The sequence below is a fragment of the Chinchilla lanigera genome, unplaced genomic scaffold, assembly GCF_000276665.1.
Source record: "Chinchilla lanigera isolate Chin_1 unplaced genomic scaffold, ChiLan1.0 scaffold00009, whole genome shotgun sequence".
Lineage (NCBI taxonomy): Eukaryota > Metazoa > Chordata > Mammalia > Rodentia > Chinchillidae > Chinchilla > Chinchilla lanigera.
The window spans coordinates 30,338,580-30,360,180 of NW_004955410.1; the positions used below are offsets into that span (position 1 = coordinate 30,338,580).

Consider the following 21,601-nt stretch of genomic DNA (forward strand, 5'->3'; position numbering starts at 1 on the left):
AATTATCTTCAGAGAATGGTCTGGAAACTGACACCAGATGTCTGTTGGATAGATGCATTGTTCTTGATCTGTTTGATTCACGGCCTCCCAAACACTTACGTATTGAAGGAGCATTTTTCCAGAGCATGTGTTTCACTGCTCTATGGAGCAGTACCCTAGTCCACGGCCTTTCAATGGGGTTGCTTTGAGATGTAACAAAGGGATGGCTATGTTTTTTCTTACAGGAAAATGGATCTCTTTGGGTAAACTTCATGTGATTGCTAAAGTCAGGCCCTGTCTCTTATCAGGCAAAAAATGGGAATGACACCTTTTGCTAATGTCTGACTATATTTTTATACTAGAATGTTTAGGATAAGTTTCCTGTGCATTCATTGGCATTTTCAGTCCTGACTACACTAAGTCTCTCTGTGGATTCAACAGCTTCTTAATGAGGGTGGGAGTGGGGCAGTGAAGAGAGGGACTGAAGTTATTCTACAACAATGTGAAGTATTGTGCTCATGAAACTCCAGGATATTCACACCTCTGTGGAACCGTAACTGGCTGCCCTGAAGAGTGCATGTGGACACTGTGGGACAGAATCCAAAAATTGCACCAAGGATCCTGCTTAAAGGGTCATAGGAAAATCTTAGAGCAGATGTCTACTTCATTTGTGGCACCTGGTCATGTGCCATTATGCCTTCTGTCTCCTTTGTCCTGTGCATGTGAATGTGTGCTGGCTTGCATACACTGGCCACACACTTTTTCAATTTTCTTGGTCATGAGCCAGTTCCAGTGGTGTCAGGGAGTCAGAAAGTGATAGTTTCAAGGAGAATATTAACAATAGTATCAGAGGCTGAAAAAGAAGATAACCAATCTGTATTGACTTTCACAATCACCCATTTTACATGTCTTCCCTCCACCTTTTCCAAGAAAATGAGCGACATGAAGTAGAAAAATAAAATGTAAAGTTTATTTTACATATAATCTGAGAAAGGAAATAAGGGGAAGTGCTGTAGATTCTTTGATTTGCATATTTTCAAGCCCCTTGTTGAAATTCTTTATACAGTACCCAAAGGGTAGAGTGGGAGTGAAAGAGAAGTCCCCCTTCCAGCCTTTGCTGACCAAATGAAAGTTGAGTTTGTCTACTAAAAAGACATAAGAATGTTAGTGGAATCTCTGGGTCTGGTAGTTGCTTGAAAGTATAAGTGTTATGTTCTCTACCTAATTCAGAGCCCAGGATGGTTACTTTTCTGCAGACAACTGGAGTATATTCCTCTTCTTCTTCCTTACAGGTCCAAAGTCCATGTGCAAATCTAAGAAGTCGCTGAAAAGAGAAAGTCAGGGTTGAAGCTTTACAAGATTTCCTTCAAAGATCTGCCCAGGGCTGGAATTGATTTAAAAAGTAACAGACTATTAGTCTAACAAATGTTTTAGAAAGCCAAAGGAAGAAAGCTGAGAGAAGGGCTCTGGCAGACATTGGAGAAGAAAATACAGTAATTCCCCTTATAACACTCCTCCGATGTTTGGGGACTGCCCTTGCTTCCTATACAGACTGGAAGGCTAGCAGATCCTACCACAGGAGCACCTGTCTCCAGATGAGGAGATACAGATTTCTGTGGGTTTAGCAAACTCTGCCTCTTTACTCCATGGAAGTGGCTCATACTTGCTCTGCGGCTTCTGAGAAGCAGCCTAGCCTCAAAACATATTGCATCAGTGCCACCAAAAGAACACAAAATATGGCCATTAGCATTTTCATGTTATCTTTGTTTCTTCTTTGCTATTCTAGATGCAGCTGACTAGTCCCCAGAGTGGCAGGGGAAGCCTGAACCGGAAACAGGGGAGCCCAGGTTCTAACACATCTTCAGCCTTGAATTTGTCGTTTGATCCCATGACCCTTAGTCTCAGACCTTAAATTTTTCAGTCTGTGAAATGAAATAATTTTGGCACAAGTGTGCTCCAAAATGCCTCAATTAGTACAGTTTATAATTAAAGAACATTAAATCCTTGATGTTGCTGTTCTCACTGCCATTCCAAGTCAGAGTAGCTTGATGAATTTCAAAAGAACAAGGAGGAAAGGTCAGAAAAATAATTTGTGATTTAGCTGAATTTTCATATAAACCAATTCTCATACCCATATCACAAGGATCTTTCATGTCCCCTTAAAAGAAGTAAAATAAATATATTATTGAGAGATCGTATATAGTCATAGTTTAGTTATCCTTGCTCTCTGGTCAAGCCAGGATCTTTCACCTTCAGAATTACTGGAAGTTTGGACTGCATAATCCTTTGCTGTAGAGGCTCTCCTGTGAATTGTGGAATGTTTAGTAGCATCCCTGGCTTCAGTAGCATACCCTCTAGTTTAATAACCATAAATATCACCAGATATTGCCAAAATATTCCTCATGGGGCAAAAATTACCCTTAATTGAGAACCACTGATTTAAGCCATAACTAAAAATCCCAGTTTAGACCTGAGATGGTTAAATACACTTGGTATGCTGGTATCTAAAATAGTGCTTGTTGGCCCTGAACACCAGCACTCTCTATTTTATTCAGGTTAGAACAATCTAAACTTATTCTAATAATCTCAACAATCTATTTAATGTGTAATATCACACCACCCTCACAAGCAGTAGAATCAACTCTATTTTGAGTTCTTGGGAAATGGACAGTATTCTCTTTAGTTTTTACTTCTCACTGTGTACAGAGTAAATGCTTAGTAAATGTATGTTGAAAGGATGAAACCAAGAACTATCCAGCCCCAAATTTCAATAATGCTAAAGCTGAAAAATACTGCCTTAAAGTGAACAGCTTCCCCCCAAATACCAAGGCAATGCAGAACGAGGACCTGCCATGCTCAGCCAGTCATTCAGAGTGATCCTTATGGTACCAAAGGAAATGAAGGAGGTATTTGCCAAAATGGAAAGGTAGAAGGAATATTCAGGGGAGAGGCTTCCATTTGCCTAGCTGAAACAGAGCCAGAGTAAAACTCTCTTCTGGTTGAAAAAGAGAAGCCTGGAACATTTAATGACCAGTCTCAGTACGTCAGAGCTGAAACTGTATATCATTCATGTTCCATCAAGAGTGTGAAAGGTTGTTACTTTAGGTTCCTTCTGTATTTCTAGATTGGTATATATTTTCATAACATCACATTGTGAAATCTCAGATGTGCATCTGACATGTTAATCTCCTTAAATGGTAGTCTATTTTTCCTAATTACTTAAAGATTAGGACTTTCAATTTCATGTGAAATGTTTCACTTAGTTGTCCTGACAGCCTTCTTTTCTCAGAATAAACAGAATCCACCTATATCTGTCACCATAGACACTGGTACTATGTTAGGTTGTTTTCACATTTGATGTTTTATAATTATATTTTGATACAGCCTTGCTGGAATTGAAAACAATATTAAATCTAAATTCATGAATCATTTAATGCAATCATTAAGTCTAATTCATGAGGTTTGTTGATTTCATCTGATATTATTTTGTAACCATTAAGTTCTAAAATCATAAAAGTTGACCTAACAAGAGAGTATTTGCCTCTTACCTAGGTAGTTATTGTCATTTAGGAAGAAATCAACTAGACTGATGCTATAGGTGTATTCTAATCCCCTCTGTTGGTTAGAGAAGTCTTCAGTTTAAAAATGGGTCAATTTTCCCAACAGGTACATTCATTGAGTTTGACTGGTTAGTGCTTGGTAAGGGGTTTGAAAACAACATAGGTACTGGGTAAATATTCTCCACTGTACTCTTTTGATAAGATACAGATAGTTTCTGACTGATAGCGGCTCACCTTACAACTGGTTCAAAAGCACCGTGTATTCTACAGAAACTGTACTTCGAATTCTAAAGTTTGGTCTTTTCCCAAGCTATCAGTATGCAGTACAATACTCTTTCTTCATGCAAGGCAGCAGCCGTGAACTGCAGCTCCCAGGCAACTGCATGCTCATGAGGTAAAGCAACTAACACTTCACAGTGTCATCAAGTTAAGCATATTAAATGCATTTTCAATTTATGGTATTTTCAACTTACAGTGGGTTTATCTGGCCATGGCCCCATCTTTAGTTGAGGAGCATCTCTAATTAACAGCTGGTATTACAGACATCTGAATTCTGTTTAAGATCAAAGTAGTAAAGAAGAGTAGAAAAAAAAAGGGAATATACATGCAGAGGGCTTACCATCTTGTGCATGAAACCTGGCCCAAAATTAGCAAACAGAAGTCTACTATTACTTTTCATAGCATATTAATATAGTAGCAATTATCCATGTCATCAGCATGGATTCTCATACAAACTCCTGGAGTATAACATTTTTGTCCTGTGAAACCAGTCTATCTTTAAATGAAAAACTAAAAAGAGTTAACATTTTAAAATCATCATGTGATAGAAAAGAGACTTAAAATAATGAAGACACTCCTGTTTCCATCCATTTTCCCTCTCTGTCTTTCTAATCTTCCATGCAAAAATACCAAATGGAAATGAAGCTTTTGTAAATAAGGAGGGGAAGAGAGCTTGGAGGGAGGGCACAGGAATGGGGAAAAAAAAAGAATCAAGTTATATCATGTACAGGTGCAAATTCCCTATAATGAATGTGATCATTATGTATATGTAAAATGTACCAATGAACTTAATAAATTAAAAAAAAAAAAAAACTTAACCCCTCCACAAAAGGAAGCAATGTTGGTCACCCAGATTGAATTTAAAGTTATTGAATAGAATGAACCAGAGCGCTTAGACGTGTTTTCTCTTATTGGAATCTGATTTTAAAACATTTTTTCCTTAGGGGAAAGAGTTGGGGTTGATTGTAGAAGAGTATTATATTTCTTTCTTCATTTGGTTACAAATTGAATTTTAATGCATATACCTCTTACTTCCAGAGTATTTTAAGCTGCTAAATAATACAAACCAACTCAGTTCTTCAAAAAAATAATGCCGCTTATAGCAAATGCTACCCTACTATAATAAGTCAAATATTTGACTATGGACAGTTGTCCTTTCTGGCAAAGAATGTAGTATGTCTTGTCCCACCAAGGAAACTTAATATGATTTACTTCCTATAGTAATTGGCATTTGGAAACAAATCACAGGATAATTTTGAGGGGTAAAAAGAGAAGAGGAAAAAAACGGGACTTGAAATAGTACAAGAAAAATAATCCACCTTCTACTTAAGAAGTAAGTAGATCCACTTGGCTGGGCTTAGGCACACCAGTTAGTCAGACCAGAACCAAGTGGTCAGCTCACTTAATGTGTTCATCTTGGAGAAAATTTCTTCAATCCACACCCAGAGTAGCAATATACATGTGCCCTGCAGAAGCGATCTTGGTGTGGAAGGGCCTTGCCCTGGTACCCTGGGCTTTACTCATGTCGGCTTTGCACACCCGGATATGCTCTTCCAACATCATGCCTTTCTGAGAGTCAGGCTGTGTACTGGGTGTTGGTTAGCATGCGTCAAGAAATGGAAAAACAACTCCCCATTGCTAGAACTGCCATCACTATTTCCACTTGGCTTAGTGGTTGACATGTTTGGTTAACCATTTTGTTAGCCTCTGGTTAACCGTGCATGGTTTGAAAGCCTTAAAGAAGTGGGTGAATTTCTATATATAATGTTATTCATGCAGAAAACAACCCTACACAATGTAATTCTTTCCTTATCTACCTCATCAAATTCAGACTCTCTCTTGCTGGCATATGGTGAAAGGCAGAAACCAGTTCGTAACACTCCTTTGGGGATTAGTTTATCTCGAAACTTAGGGTGGAGTGGATAAGTATCCAAAAAAGTGAATTGAGTTTTCAAAACAAAAAAGTGTTTTGAGTTTGGAATATTTTGACACAATCTTAATTCACTTCTCTCATAACAGTGATTCTGCCTTATCACTGTATTTCAGTAAATACCAAAGCCCTTCAGTGGAGCATGTTTTCTACCCCTAGTACAGCTGATTTGCTTTTTTGCAGCTGTCCCTTATCCCAGGTCTGCTTGCCTTTTCTCTGTACTTACTTCTTTTCCTCCTTGCATTTTCCAGCATGCACTTTATCATCCATCTTTTTTTGCTGCCAAGCAAAATAGGCTGCACCACAAAGAACACTAGGGGTTCGCTTTGCTTTGCTTTACTAATTTCCAAGCAAGTGGTACAACATTTCTGCACAGGAATTTTCTACATCTCCTAAAGGTGAGGATTGATCGTTATCACCTACTTCACAGGCTGAGTATCTACAAAGAGATTTGGCTTCTCTGAACGAAGACACCAGTGTGGGGCAAGTTAGTGCAGTATATTACTGTCACTCCCTGGCAAGAAGTTGCTTAAAAGAAATGTGGAGTCAGAAAAGAAATCGTCTGAGCTGGAAAAGAAGACAGATCATGAAAATGATATCTTTAGCTTGTTAGGAGGTAATTCTTTGAGAGGCCATTTTCAATTAATAAATCAACCAGAAAGCTTTCTATTTGGCATTTTTAGAATGGTGCTCAATTGTGACAATGTGATTTAAAGAGATAGTTTCACACTTCCCACCCATCCACCCCTTTACCCCCATTACTTGTGCTGTAGGCAGTAAAATAGTAAATTTAGATATCTGGGTCAATAAACTGTACAATATGGAAACAATACAAATGGAGAGGTACAAAAATCCCTTAGCAAGGGCCTGTGAGTCCAGTGTTAAAAATATGCCAAGTAATTAAGGGTACTCAATATTTTCCAATACTTGGCCATTAATGGAATTTTAAAAAGGTAGAAGAGAATTGACATAATTTGGATACATCTTCTTGGGCATGATGCAACAGCTCTTCTTAAGTGTAGCTGTCTACTGAAGTGGTCAATCCTTCATAAACCATGAATGGGTCCTCTTTGAAATACTTTAAATGCAGACAAGTGGTTGGAGGGGCGTTGTGTTTTGTTCTGGCTTCCCCACCCATACCTCTGTTCTCCCTGGTGAGAGGATTGCCTGGAACCCCGAAGACTACATGATAGGAGTTTTGTTAGTGATGAGCAGCTTCATCTTGAGTTTCTAAGTGGTTTCTACAGGCTCTTCCTACACAGGGAGGCCAGGGATTGCAAGCAGTTTCATGGATTCCCATTGTGCTTAGAGCCCAGAGGCTAATGATAAATGTGCAATTCATGTTGTCAAATAACTGCTCCTTAAGAACACTATTATCCTGACTGCATACAGACAGTTCTACAGTTCTTTAACAGGTTAATGAAACCATTACAGCAAGTTGATTTGGCTACTGGTCCAGTGGCCTTGGGCCAATAACACTCATAATGTCCAAAAAGTTAAGCAGACATCTTAGGGTCAGTCATTCTCGCTCTTACTCCTATTCTCCTCCTCACATCCATGCAGCATAGGGGTCCAAGCAGGATAGGACAAAAATAGACCAACAGACCATGTTAGGTGGCTTCAGGAATGGCTATGGATACCAAGGGACAAGACACCATACTTCCATAAAATCACTTACCCCATAATCAGAGAGAAGCACGTGGAGATTTCTCACTGCAATCAGTCCCAGGAATCCTTGACCAGAACACCTCATATCTCCAGCAGGGATCTGATGTCACACAACTGGCATGAAGCCAAAAGATGACATTATAAAGCAACTGCTGTGGACAACTTACCCAAGGGCTGGATGAAGGTAGAGTCAGAAAAGGCTCCTCTAGTCCCCAGTGAGCCTCATGGTCAAGCTTTCAGATTTAGAAGTTTGGGCATCAGAGTAACTGAGGTGCCCTCTGAGGACAGAACTAAGGGTAGTGCCCGTAAACACTGCCACACTCAGAAGGGTGTGAGGGAAAGATCAGTCAGAGAACAGGGTGATGTGGTAGCAACTGGTTACTCCACCCAGACAGCGCACTGCCAAGTTCTACACCTCCAGGGTCAGGCTCTAGAGTGGGACTGTTGTCAGGGTGGTCCTCACCAAGCACACACCCAAGCACTGCTGTGCACAAAAATGGTAAAATTTATGTAGTTAACGTTGTTCTCTGGCCATCTTGCTTCAGATTACGAGAACTTTAGCAGTGGGGAGAAATCCTTTCTGCCACTATTCATCGCACCGCTTTTGGCCAAATAATTAGCTCACTCACTGGGGAAAGGCCCTGGGATGCACATATGGAGTGAAGTTTGCTGTGAGAATTTGAACTCTGAAGTTCCTGGCTTCTGTGCAATTAAAGTCTTGAACTCAGTGCTGCATTAGCATGGATTTTCCATAGTGAGTTATAAAGGCAAATTTCTGTTTCATATGTATTTCTCTAACATATGTTATTCCTATGTTTCTGATTAAATGCTCGTCCAAAATAAAATAAAAGGGTTTCTTTTTTCCAATAGAATTTTCTTCTTCTATAAAAGCTGAAAATAAGCCCTCACCTAAGATTACCTGGGTTTGCAGGTGTTGGACTTATAGGGATGAATTGTGTGTGCTAGCAAGACCAAGGGCATTATTCTCATTATTCTCCCTGCAGTTGCCACCAGAAAAGTTCTTTCTGCGGAGAAAATTATAAGCCAGTGCTTCAAATACATTACATGGTTAGGTACCACCTCCAGGGAACTTAAACATCAGGCGGCCAGGCAAATACTTATTCTATGCCCACTGTATATTCAGCACCTCTAAATACTCCCAGGGAAAGCAGCATATATCTTCTAGAGACAGATTAGTACCTGAGGTCCTTTCACAATGCTTAAAGAGCTCGGTGGCTTGAGAGGAACATACCTATAATATTGCACCTGAGGATAAGGTTATTGATAGAATGAGAAAATGAGCCCCCCAAATGGCTCTTTAAAGCTTGGTAGGTGTCCCCTTGTCCCTTCCCTGTAGATCACTTAATAGCCCCTCTTCTGTGCATGCACACAGATGCATACACACCACCAACAACAACAACAGAAACTGAACCCAACTGGATGAATCAATTAATCTGATTTTAAAAACAACAAACAATCTGTAGAAACAGTCAGGAAAACATGCCAAAAACATGAACATAAGGAGGCTCATCACAGTGTTGCAGAAAGAAAAAGTGAAAGCAGCATGTATACCCAACAGCTGAAAATTGCGATATTCCCTATTGGTATACAGACAACCCCAACACCTGTTCGGTGTGATGTTGACATTTTTGGATGGGGGCAGTAGATGAAGGGGACATGGACTTTTACAAAGCATGGTCTTTGCAAAGAATAGGATTTTTGTTTTGTTGCACTGAATTCTCTAATCCAGTTTTATGAATGTAATTGAAAACCCACATCAGCTGTTTTGATGATTCCATTCCATAGTGACACTGCATAAAGTCAGATAAAAACCCCACACCCTTCTGCTAGCATGCGTTGGTGCCAAGCTACCTCTTCCTTAAGCTATTTTGGACAGTAGTTTCTTTTTTGTTGTTTTGTTTTGTTTTGTTTCTATTAACCAAGCATAAGGTGTTACAGTGATTCCTCTTGAATTTTTTTCATTAGACAGATCTTGTGGAGACTGATTCTTTACTCACTGTCTTGAACACTGTCTGATAGCTTTGTATACCACTGATGGCTAAGGCTTCCGCGTTTTCTCATTATTTCTTTCTTTTTTTTTTTTCCCCTCCAGGACCAGGAACCGAACTCACGACTTTGCGCTTGCCAGGCAGGCGCTTTGCCGCTGAGCTAAATCCCCAGCCCTTCTCGTTATTTCTAAGACAGATAAAAGATTATCCAGCTGCAAGAAAAGGAGGGTGCCAGTGTCTTGCAGAGAAGACAAAGGGCTAGAGACAAATACTAAAACCCTGACATTAACTGTTGAATTCCAGGAAAAATATCTTTTTTGGCTTTAATTGTCTCATAATATAATGTTTCATTTAAGGTGTCAGTGTAATGTATATTAGCAATTCTCAGATGAAGTCAGGAGTTTCTCTCAGTATCCTATTAGAAGAAAAAAGTTCTTATTTTGAATTTTAAACTTTTTTTTGCACAGGTGTGGATCAAACCCAGGGCCTCACATGTGCTGGGCAAGTCGTCTGTGTTGAGCTACATGCCTAGCCTTTTGCATTATTTTTAAAGATAATTTTTAAATTAAGGTAAACTACACATAATAAAAAACTAAACATTTTGAAGCATACATTTCAGTGACATTTAATGCATTCAACCTGTTGTATAACCAGTCACCCTCTGTCTAGCTCCAAAATATTTTCATCACTTCAAAGGAAAGTATAGATAGGCATGGTGGCATATGCCTATAATTGCAGCACTTGGGAGGCTGAGACAAGAAAATCACCAGTTCAAGACTGGCTATATAGTCTGGGCTACATAGTAAGACCCTTTGTCAGAAAAAAAAAAGAAACTATAACCAGCAAGCAGTCAACCCTCCTATCCAGCTCTTGACATTATTATTCTGTTTTCTCTCTATTTTACCTATTCTAGATATTTCTTATAAGTGGAATCATATGAACTGTGACCTTTTGTGACTGGCTTCTGTCTTTGGCTTAGCATACTGTCTGAGATTCAGCTATGTTCTAGCAAATATCGATACTTTATTCCTTTTGGTAAATGAATAAAATTCCATTGTTCTTTACTCTGAATTTTTAAAATCTATAGTAAAACAAAACTATTTTAATGCTAAGAAAAAATTAATTTGTTGTTTTCTCATCATTAATTTCTCATCATCAAAAGCTGGTATTAACCCCATGTACCCCCATCCCCAAAACAACCCCACTAATATTTTGTATATCCTTGTGGTTTCACAGTTTCATATTACACATTGCCATTTCCTACAGGAGGAATTTGAGTGAAGGGTGACTGCCCAAGGTTTACAACCAAGACCTCTCACTCCATGTCATCTGTCTTCTTTTTCTAAAGTTTTCTGCTACAATGACTCTGCTTTTGGGCATCCGTATGACTCCCGTCTCGTGTAGCCTCTCACCACTGAACAAGCATCAACTCTGGATCTTTCTCTGGGGGAATAAAGAGCTAAGGATTCTGCCCTCCTTGGCTAAGTAGAGGAAGTCACATGGATACGGGGTACTTAACTAAGGATTTAAAGCTATCTTAGAGCTAAGACCAGCTCTGCTGCTCAGAACAGCAGTTTGTTCTAAGATTCACTAAAATATACAACCTCATAAATGCTCACCATTCTCCTGAATTATAAAAGCTTCCAAGTCCAACAGAAGCAAGGAAATGATATCTGAAGGAAAATAATTCCACAAATATGCATTCTTTATTTACAAGAAATTGAAGGCTCACTCTTTCAGAACTGTCATTAACAAGTGTTTCAGACATTAGTATGAAAAGGGCTGATAGGGAAATTGCTAAGATTTGTCTGAGATTTGTTTGGCTTTGTAACCATCAGTAAGCAATGCATCACCCACCACTTACGTCCAAGTAAACACGCAGTTCCTACCTTGCTTGTACAGAACTGCCAAAGCCCGAATTTTCTTAGGTAATGTTCTTATTTGTGAAATTTCACTGGAATCATTTTCCAATGAGCTAGAGTATTGATTTGTAATATAACACCTCTCTGTGATTTTTACTGATTAAATCATCTCTAATATCTTCAGAATGAGTAGTTTTTAATGATATAACATGAAAAATAATATAAATATTTTATGTAGGTCTTATGGCATCCTCCCCCTCCTGGATCTTCTCTTTTCAATCTGATGAACTTATTTGAAATTTTATTACCAAACTAAAACCTAAAGCTAAAGAACACTTAAACTGTAAATTGTCAGAGTTGAATTTATGAAAATTTTTAAAGTAATACCTTTGTCAGATTTTTGTAAGTAATACCTTTGTCAAATTTTTAAAATAATACCTTTCATTCCAAGTGATTAAGATAAGTATGATTTTAATTCATTATCTTAACAATCACCCTGAAATATAGTTGAATTTTAAAATCCTGTGTGCTTTCTGGGTTATACAGTAATTCTCGTAAGATGTCCCAAAGCCCCAGTGTGATTCTGAGCATTAAGACAATTCCTTACCTTTGCAGTTTGTGAAATGTCACAGGCACAGCATAGCATTGTCCTCTATTTCTACTGTTTAAGTTTGCAAGCATTTTGTAATCTAATCCTGACATTAATAGTTCTAAAATTCAGTGGATAAAGATCAGATTTTTTGGTTTCCTTGAAGCTGAATCAGACATAATTTCGGAAATCCTTGATACATAGAGCAAGCCAATAATCACTGGGTTTAAAACCATGTATCTAAGGAATGTTTGGTTTCGTACCATTGATCTTCTGGACCATTCAAAATACTTCTAGCCTACAAGTTTCCAAAATTCAGTGAATTTTATAGTTTTTCAGTTACACTTACCTGTGTTGTAAAAATATGTAAATATATTTTTAGTTTCAGTAGTCTTCTAAAATATAAAGCACTTCAAGTTAGAGATAAGTAGATTTGAATTCTTGATAAAATATGAAGTGTTTGATTTTACATAACAAGTTTATTAATACCTTGTTGGGTAAAAATTCTGTGTTAACTACTTCTGTTGACCAGCCAGCCATATTTGGGAACATTAGAGGGAAAAGCAAAATTACATTTTATTGCAATACCTTTGGGAGATCATTGGTGGCCATTGTCTTGTATTAGAAAGGACATAGGAATAGAATTTCTGCCGTAGATGTATATAGACAGCTTCTCGGGGGCTGGGGATTTAGCTCAGCGGCAAAGCGCCTGCCTGGCAAGCGCAAGGTCGTGAGTTCAATTCCCGGTACCGGGAAGAAAAAAAAAAAAGAAAAGAGTTTATAGACAGCTTCTCACTTGTGGGTAACTCAGAACACTGCTGATATTACCTAGCAGTCACTTATAATTAAAACCTTTCTAGAAGGAATGCTCCAACCTTCCCCATTTCCCACCCAATTGAATTTCAAATAATGTTTAATAATTCGGCTTGGCTTTCAGAGTCTATAAAGCAAAGCAATTTGCCTTGAGGAAGATAGAGAAGAAAAGTTTTAACAGTCCCACAAATGTTTCTAATTGGCATGAGTGAGTTGTTAATGGGAGAGAAATTGCCCGAGGTGGGAGTGGGTGGGTGTGTTGTGTGTGTGTACTCATATAGCCACACACGCATATGTGGCTACACAGGGCAGTAATGGGGTGTGTGTGTGTGTGTGTGTGTGTGTGTGTGTACACCTGGGCTTCACAATACCTGCTGAAATGCAAACAAAGTTATGTGGGTAATGAAAGAGGTCCCAGGTAGGGTCACTGTGGCAGTAGCCATGCTGGGAGGGACAAAGTCTACAGCTGGTTTCTTACCAGGGCAGTCCAGCCTCCCACCAGGAACAGTGAGCAAGGAGCTGGTAAAATACACAGACTGAAGGAAAATGAGCCCTAATAACTTACACCAGCCCTGTGTCAGGCTCCTCCAGTCTCTGCAGATTCACTCTCTCAACTAAGTGAAGGTGATAGAAAAATTGGAAAGTCAACGGAATCATTTTGTCTTTCCTATGGTCCCATCTCAGTCATAGTCCTGGTTTTCCGAGCTAAAAAGAAAATCTGTTTATTTGCTCATTAATTTACCCCTCTCCGTTGTGTTTGCTTGGCATTAGGCAGAAATGTTATTTAAAGCAAGACACAGTTCAGCTTCAAAAAGAAAAGTCATTCTGCAAAGTGCAGCTTGGACTCATTCACTGGTCATTTATCATCCCCCAGGCAGTGGCTTACAAATATCTATATTTGGTATATTTTAATGATTTACAGTGCAGTTGCTCTTGTTGGCAGAAGCATACAGGGACACAGCAGGCTCTTTAGGACTTTTAGAAGTGTCCCAAACCATTTTAAAATGACACGGAGAATATTAAATATGGCATATGCAGAACAACTGATAATCATTTATCTTCACTGCATTCCTTCAATCATGACGAAGGCTGATCCTCAAAGGGTAAACTCAACCAGTTTGAAGTTTCCTACCCTGAAGTTTTCCAAGGGGGTGTTGAAGTCCCCATTTCCACACTGAAGCACATATTTTTTTTCAGTCTGCTGCTTTTAAAAAAACGAGATTTAGTTTTTTGTGTCTTCCATTATCTGCTGCTACTAGGCAGATAATAATGTGCCTACTGCAGTGCCTGGTACATAGTCAAAGCCCAATAAATATTTGTTGGGTGAGTAAATAGTTAAGTGGAATGTTATTAGCATTGTCAGTGTTATTACCCTGGCATGAAACATGCAAGAACAGACTTGAAGCAATCAAGTAATTTCCCTTAACAGTACAAGCTAATTATTTGAGAGATGAAGATCTGGTGCATAGTATTTATTTGTCAGGCTTCATTTGCTCCTAATTAAAGGTGGAAAAGTTGTTTGTAACATTGAAGAGACAACATGATGACCCACTCTGAGACAGCTTTTCAATTTTCCTTGCCTCATTTCTTGGGAAAATGTATCAAGATAAAATTAATGTACATTCCTCTTACTCATGTATGTTCTCTTTGCTATTGTTTTCTAGAAGTGCAGGCCCTGAGTAGAGTGGGGAGCTCTTTTTAGCAGACTTTTTTAGACCATCTGCCTACCCAACTTCTGTGGCTGATTCTGCTAAGTTTGGTTGAGTTGTAAAATCATCCTCCTATACCAAGTTCACCTGCATGATCCTAGTAATCCAAGATGAAAATGCTGCGGCCTTGTCATAAGCCTCAGAAAGTTTTATTCACTCACTCATTCATTCATTCATTCATTTTTCATTCATCCATTCATTTTGAAAATATTAATTCCATGTCTAATATGTGTCCAATTCTATGCTAAAGCTGTAAAATTAACACAGGAGCAAAATTCAAGAGATTCATGTTCTCATAAAGCTTATGATCTTGGATGATTGATTGATATTAGTGGAAGAATCATACTAAAATTCTTATTTATAACCCATAACCAAGGGGTTGTTTTGAAAGGAATGTGGTTCTAAATTGGCACCATATTGTCAGTAGGAATTGATTTAGACCAAAGAGAATTTTACTAAGGTGGGTCCTGAGCGCAGGATATTTGAAGAAAAGGAAAGAACAACCTAGATAAGGAAAGTCTCAAACACAAAGGCCCCATGTCTGGAGGAAACATTACGTTCCCTCCAGGAACTCAAAGTAGGCCAGTACGCCTGCAAGGAAAGATCAAGGGGTGATGGGAAGGCAGGGCCTGGCTCTGCATCTAGTATTCAAAGGCCGTGTTAAGGACTTTGACTTTCATCTGCTGACCATCGCAGAGACATTTCTGATCCACAGTTATGAAGCAGGGAGGAGAAGGGAAGATGAGCTTTATCATATCTATGTTTTAGGGTGAGGGGAAATGTTAAGTATGAGTTCCTGACAAACACAAGGGAAGTGAAGATGCTGAGCCTGGGATGGTCCTCTCTGCAGGGGACTTCTCGGAATTCTTTCATCCACAATCCCCTCTGCCGGGGCTGGGGATTTAGCTCAGCGGCAAAGCGCCTGCCTGGCAAGCGTAAGGTCGTGAGTTCGGTTCCCGGTACCGGAGAAAAACAAAAAAACAAAACAAACAAACACAATCCCCTCTGCCACACTTGAGACAGAGTGTATTTGGAGCTCTGCTTGTCTGCTGACTAAGGTGGCTAAACCATGACTACTGTCTGGCCATACAGCCTACCTTGCATCAGTATATTAGCTCTTTCTCTTTCTTTCTGCCTGTCCTTTTGATGATGGGGTAGTGGCTTCGTATAGATCATTACTGTTTCTGGCCAAGGGTATTGCTTTTCCAACACCTACTTTCCTGCCTGGGTAGAGGACAGGGCCTCACCCACCATGGCTTTGCCTCTTTCATCTTTTGCAGTTATTTTGAAGACTAGGGACTTAATATTTATAAAGCATAGAATGAGAGCTGATATACTAAGGGCTCAGTTAATGCACACATCAGTCTTAGCTAGCTGTTTGTACTGTTAGAGAGCAGAATGCAAAGCTACCCCTTATAAAAGGGGTTTGTGCAAACGTATCCTTGCAAATGCTAAACAGATGTCTGAAGGTACATGCTGGTTATATGTGAGGAATGAGACTGGAGCTTATGGGGAGAAAGTTAGGCAATAGATGATTGTATTTTACTATGCAATTATATGCTTTTGGAATAATTAAATTACAAAAAAGTTTTAAAAAGTTCATCAGTACTCTCCAGGATATCAAGTGAGACATAATCATTTTCACTATCATATTTTTCATCCTTAAGTTTGGAAATGTCAATCAGAAAGTTTTCTTGGAAACGTTTCTTTAACTTCAGTTTTAATTTGATTTTCAGGGGGGTTTCTTGCTATGCCATAGTCAAAAAATGTTTTAAAACTTATTATGCTTTCCCTGTTACAAAGTTATCCTACTGGTTCTTTCATCTCTATCTATGCATATGTGGAGTTGTCTGGAATGCTGTTCGCCCACCAGGATAAACAACCCTTCCAGCTCCTGTGTGGTTGACTTCATTGCACTCTTAAGCATTGCTTAAATTTTTATAATGAGCATTTTTATAAAAACAATGAAATCATTTCTAAAACTTGGAGATGAGAAGGTGTTTAGTAGTAAATATAATGCCAGCAGCTAATCTTTCCCGGGGTTTCAGGAAGCTTAACTTCCCCAGCACTATCTTCACAAAGGTCAGTAGCCATTGCTCCTGAAAGAGGAGGCAAGTGGACAAAGTGGTGACTCGATTAGCATATGGAAAACGCTTTTAGTGGTTATCTATATGTAGTATGCCAGCCCTCCCTCCTTCTTTTATTTCTTACAAGTACAGGCTCCTTACGTTTAACTAAAGATTTTGATTAACTAAACTGGTATTTCTTAACAGTTTAATGGTTGAGAATCATTAATGCTGTTCAGGGCTAGAGTTTGGCGGCCTTCATCATCATTTAAATGCAATTCTCTCCTCTCAGTGATTACACATCACTATCATCAGTCAGATAAGAACACAAATCTGGAGAGAACTTGAGTCTCCTAGTAAATACTTCATGAAGCCAATGTGAGCTTGCCAATTAGGCTATCATCTCTTCGTAGGATACATTTCCAAGGAGTAAATGCATTATACAGTACTTAGCACATCGTGCCCCTCAGGATTACGATGATAATTGCCTGTGTAGAAGAAAAACAATCTTGAAGACACCAGTCAAAATCGCTTACCCACTGATCCTTTAGAATGGGGTTAGCAAATTGTGGCCTATGGGCCAAACCTAGCCTGCTCCCTGACTTTATTCAGCACTTGCACTAAAAATGGTTTTTACATTTTCAGTGATCAGGGAGGGAATTAAAAGAAGAATAACATTTTGTATTGTGTGAAAATTATATGAAATTGACATTTTCTGTCCCTGAATAAAATTACATGGGAAAACATCGCGTTCATTTACATATTGTCTACAGCTGCTTTTGCCCTATCTCGGCTGAACTGAGTAGCTGTGATAGAAACTGTAAGGCACACAATGGCAAAAATATTTACTGACTCTTTGGAGAAAACAGTTGCTGACTCCCACTTTAGATTCAGGTATAAATTATTTGTGTGCATGTTTGTTTTCTTGTTAATGAACATTGTTTCGTGTTTAGGAATATACGCAGCCAAGTGATGTGGCTGTCCCAGAAGGTATATATGTGCAGTAACCCATAGCTTTCTACTTTCCTCACTTCTTTTTTTTTTTTGGTCTTTTTTTTGTTTTGTTTTTTTTTCCGATACCGGGAATTGAACTCATGACCTTGTGCTTGCCAGGCAGGCGGTGTAACACTGAGCTAAATCCCCAGCCCCAAGCCCTCACTTACTTCTTGAAGTTCACAAAAAAAGTGTGTGAGGAAATTTAGATTATCAGGAGGAGGCATGAGCAGCATCATAGTAACAAGTGGGAAAGACCTATACATAGCCTCCGGAAGCTATGGGTTGCTAATGCTAATTTAAAGCCCTAAAATAGTATTCGTAATCTTACTGCATTCTGCAATGTGAAATTAGTTCTCCTGTGCATCTGAGAAGTCTTTTGAGTAGCAAAATTTTTCATTCTTGTAATCCTTACAAAACACAGTACCTAAACAAATGGAAACTGTCCGCTCAGTGGCATTATCATATCGAATGATTCTGTTTGGTTTGCACGCACATTTGGTTATCAGTAGGGTATGATGAATGATTAAATGGAAAGAAATACCGTTTAGTGGAGTATCTACTTCATGCTTGTTTGTGTGTGCATGCGCGCACACACACACACACACACATAAACACACATACACACACACTGCTGGGGATTGAGGCCAGGGAGAACTGAGCACCTTTGTAATGCTCTAGCCCTTTTCATTTTTTATTTTGTTTAGTTGAAGACAGGGTCTCCCTAAATTGCACAGGTTAAGCTCAAACTTGCAATCCAGGTTAGCTGGTATTACAAAAAGTACTACCACACCTTACCGAGATATCTAAAGGTCAATAGGGAGCCTGATGCAGTTGCTGTGATGGTTCAGGAAGATGGATATAGACCTTTCTACTTATCACAGTATATAAGAAAACATGAAATTGATGTAAAAGCAATCTGCTACCTATAGTAAATCTTAACAATAGCACCATAAAATACTATGGACCTGAAAATATTACTCCTTTTGCTTCGAAATCCCTATTGTGTGCGTGAGTGACCTAACTTGTCCCTTTTGTTTTATTCTGTTTCAGAGGTTGAAGGCTGCACTGACTCATCATCCTGCCGCCATGTCCAATGGGAATATGAACACCATGGGGCACATGATGGAAATGATGGGGTCCCGGCAGGACCAGACGCCGCACCATCACATGCACTCGCACCCACATCAGCACCAGACGCTGCCGCCCCACCATCCCTACCCACACCAGCACCAGCACCCAGCACACCACCCTCACCCTCAGCCCCATCACCAGCAGAGCCACCCGCATCATCACTCTCATTCCCACCTCCACACACACCCAGCACATCACCAGACCTCGCCACACCCGCCCCTGCACACCGGCAACCAAGCACAGGTAGACCTGCCCTTGATCTCCTTTTCCCTTCTCATTCTTTGTAACAGTGCAAGCACAAATGCTGGGGTCACCTGCAGAAGCTTATTTGATGACCTAGGGGTTCTATCTAACGTTCTTGGAAGCTCTGTTCATTTCTTAGGAGGTAAAAGTTACCAAACAGACATTGACAGATCATATTTTCTAAGAACAATATAATAAGTATCAGGTCTAGTCATTAGAGACAAATATAAACTCAAAGCTCCCCCAACTCTATATTTAGTGTTACAAAGGTAGTCCTAAAAGAAGTGATTGCAATGCAAGGATTAGGAGGAATTTAAGTTAGCGATGCAAGATGTGAAAAGCAATGAGAAGAATAAGTTTCTTCTAACCCTGGTTCTTGGTACTATGCTTTAAAACATCACATAGACTCAATTTTGACACCTGTATCATGGAAGTTAAGTCCAATGTGCAACTCTCAAGGTAAGGTAAATGTTCAAGTCTGAAGAGCAACAATTCATGCAGACAAAAAAGCTCAGTGATGGATGTTAGGGTGTAAGGTGCTTTGCAAATGGTGAGGAGAAGTGACTCATCGCATCGAATGAGAAATGCGTTGGAGGAGGCAAAGAGAGCCAAGCTGTGTCAATGATCAGACCAAGAGAAAGGCCAAATCCCAGGGGTGGAGAGTCACCAGGAGTGGCTAGAAAGCAAGCCAACATCTAGACTAGACTCAAAGAGAGTTGGGGGACGAGGCAGACGTTATGTCACCCAGGCTGAGACAAGTCCATGTGCAGGGGTGAGTTTTAGTGAGCGGATAGACCGCATATCCAAGAGCACAGCTCACCCTAGGTGCTGTGGCTCCTCAAGCTGGATGACCTCCAGTCCACAATGCCAGATACCAACCAACTGGGTCAGAATGGTGTCAGGAGCTGGGGACCTCCAAGTGACACTTATTCACTTCTCCTCCATCATCTGCCTCCGGAAACAAGACCTCACATCAGGCAGCATTTTGAGCTCTTGGGACCTCTCTCCTAACATATACCAAGCCTGGGCAGCTGTTGACAAAAGTGGGTCAGCCACAAGCAAGTCCCATCTGTTCATTAAACATCTACAGATGTCTGGATCTTTAAAGTGAGAAAAGCTTGATGCCTGTATAATTGTGGACAGAGATAATTAACCTCCCAAACCTCAGTTTTCCCATCTATTAAGAGGGGATTCTTGTGAGTATTAAATAAGAGGATCTCTATAGAAGTTTTCAAAACTTGATAGCCATGATTAATTTCAAACCAAAATAATTCCAAGAAGTTTAGCAAGGAGCTTAACAATAAAATGCTATCCACAGGACCTTTTTACTCTCAAAGGACATGTAATAAAAAGAGAAAGGTTCAGGCATGGCGGCACATGCCTGCAATCTCAGTGCACGGGAGGCTGAGGTAGGAGCATTGCTGTGAGTTCAAGGTCAGCCTAGGCTATATAGTGAGTTCAACTCCAGCCTGGACTACATAGCAAGATGCCATCTCAAAAATCAAAAACGGAGAGAGGGAGAGAGGAAGCTACCGGGTCAAAGACAGGCAAATATGTACTTTTTTTTTTTTTAAGGAACAGGACAGCATCCAAATTTGCTTGCTTTTGTGGACAAGTTATTTCACAAGCAAATTTAACAATTCTTTATATCTGAGAGCCATTCGTTAGCTAAGTACCAATTAGCCAATTGCCCTCTGTTTCAAGTTAGTAAGTAGCCAATTGTATAGCCAATTAGTTAATTGCCATTATAATTAGCTGCACCAGCTGCTGCTTTTACTTATCCCATATTAGAATGAAAAAATCTAGGTTGGTGTTGATAACATTTGAACAGGTTCACGGAGACAGTATTCTAAAATACCACTCTTAAATTATATCAAGTTAGCTGATTATTATTACCTTAATCATATGATTAGATAAATAGCAGAAAGATTGATTTCCTAAGAGTTTTGTAACTGTGAGAGTCTGAGATGATTTGAGATAGATTCAGTCTTATTGAAATTGAAACTTTGTAGTATAAACTGAGCCTAAGGAAGCTCTACTAAGGAGTGCTCTCCTCAGTCCTTTATTTTATTTTGAGGCAGGGTGTCACAAAGCTGTCCAGGCTGGTCTCAAATTTGTGACCCTCCTCTCAGCCTCCCAACTAGCTGAGCTTCAAGGTGTGCATCAGCACACTAATCAAACTTTTCAGAGGATCTCTCTGCTCAGAGAATTCCACTCTAAAAGTAAAATGATAAGTAACCATAATTGCTAAGGACATAAATTCTGACTTTAAGGTTGCACTTGCAATTTTTCTTCTTTTCTTGTGATTTTTCTGCATATAAGGAGAGCTCTGCATATAAGAAAAACTCTGAGCTCAGAGTCCTGGTGCTACTTCGTGGCCGCCAGAAATTTCTCCTAACACCCATTCCCTTAAGCCCTCAATCTGTACTATACCTGAAACCACCACTGCTTGCCCCTTTGGGTGAAGGCACTAGAAAAGTGTCACTAGTTAATAGTTGATTGAGATTATGGTAGAAGAACATAGTATTGAAAGAAAGGGTCCTACAACAGAGATCAAAACCCAGCTTTGCCTAACTGAAAGTTTTGTCTGGGGCTGACTATAAGAGATCACTGATTCACAGACGCAACAAAAAAGGCAAAAAGAGTCAAGCACTTGGCACATTCTCTCCTAATGCTTGGCTTTGTGGGAGTTAGCTCAGGAGTTAGCATCTGAGATGATAAGTGCTACATCTTTGCCAATAACAAGGATTATGTCATCAGCAGCCAC

The 21,601-nt window shown here is 39.5% G+C and overlaps 1 protein-coding gene across 2 annotated transcripts in view; it reads left to right on the forward strand.

The window, feature by feature from the left end:
• Positions 1-21,601, forward strand: part of Creb5 (cAMP responsive element binding protein 5) — a 388,897-nt gene that overhangs the window by 355,615 nt on the left and 11,681 nt on the right. For both annotated transcript variants that reach the window (XM_005377470.2, XM_005377471.2), the window contains one exon: positions 18,511-18,834. In XM_005377470.2, coding sequence (XP_005377527.1) covers positions 18,511-18,834 — 324 coding nt within the window. The remainder of the gene's footprint in view (positions 1-18,510; positions 18,835-21,601) is intronic.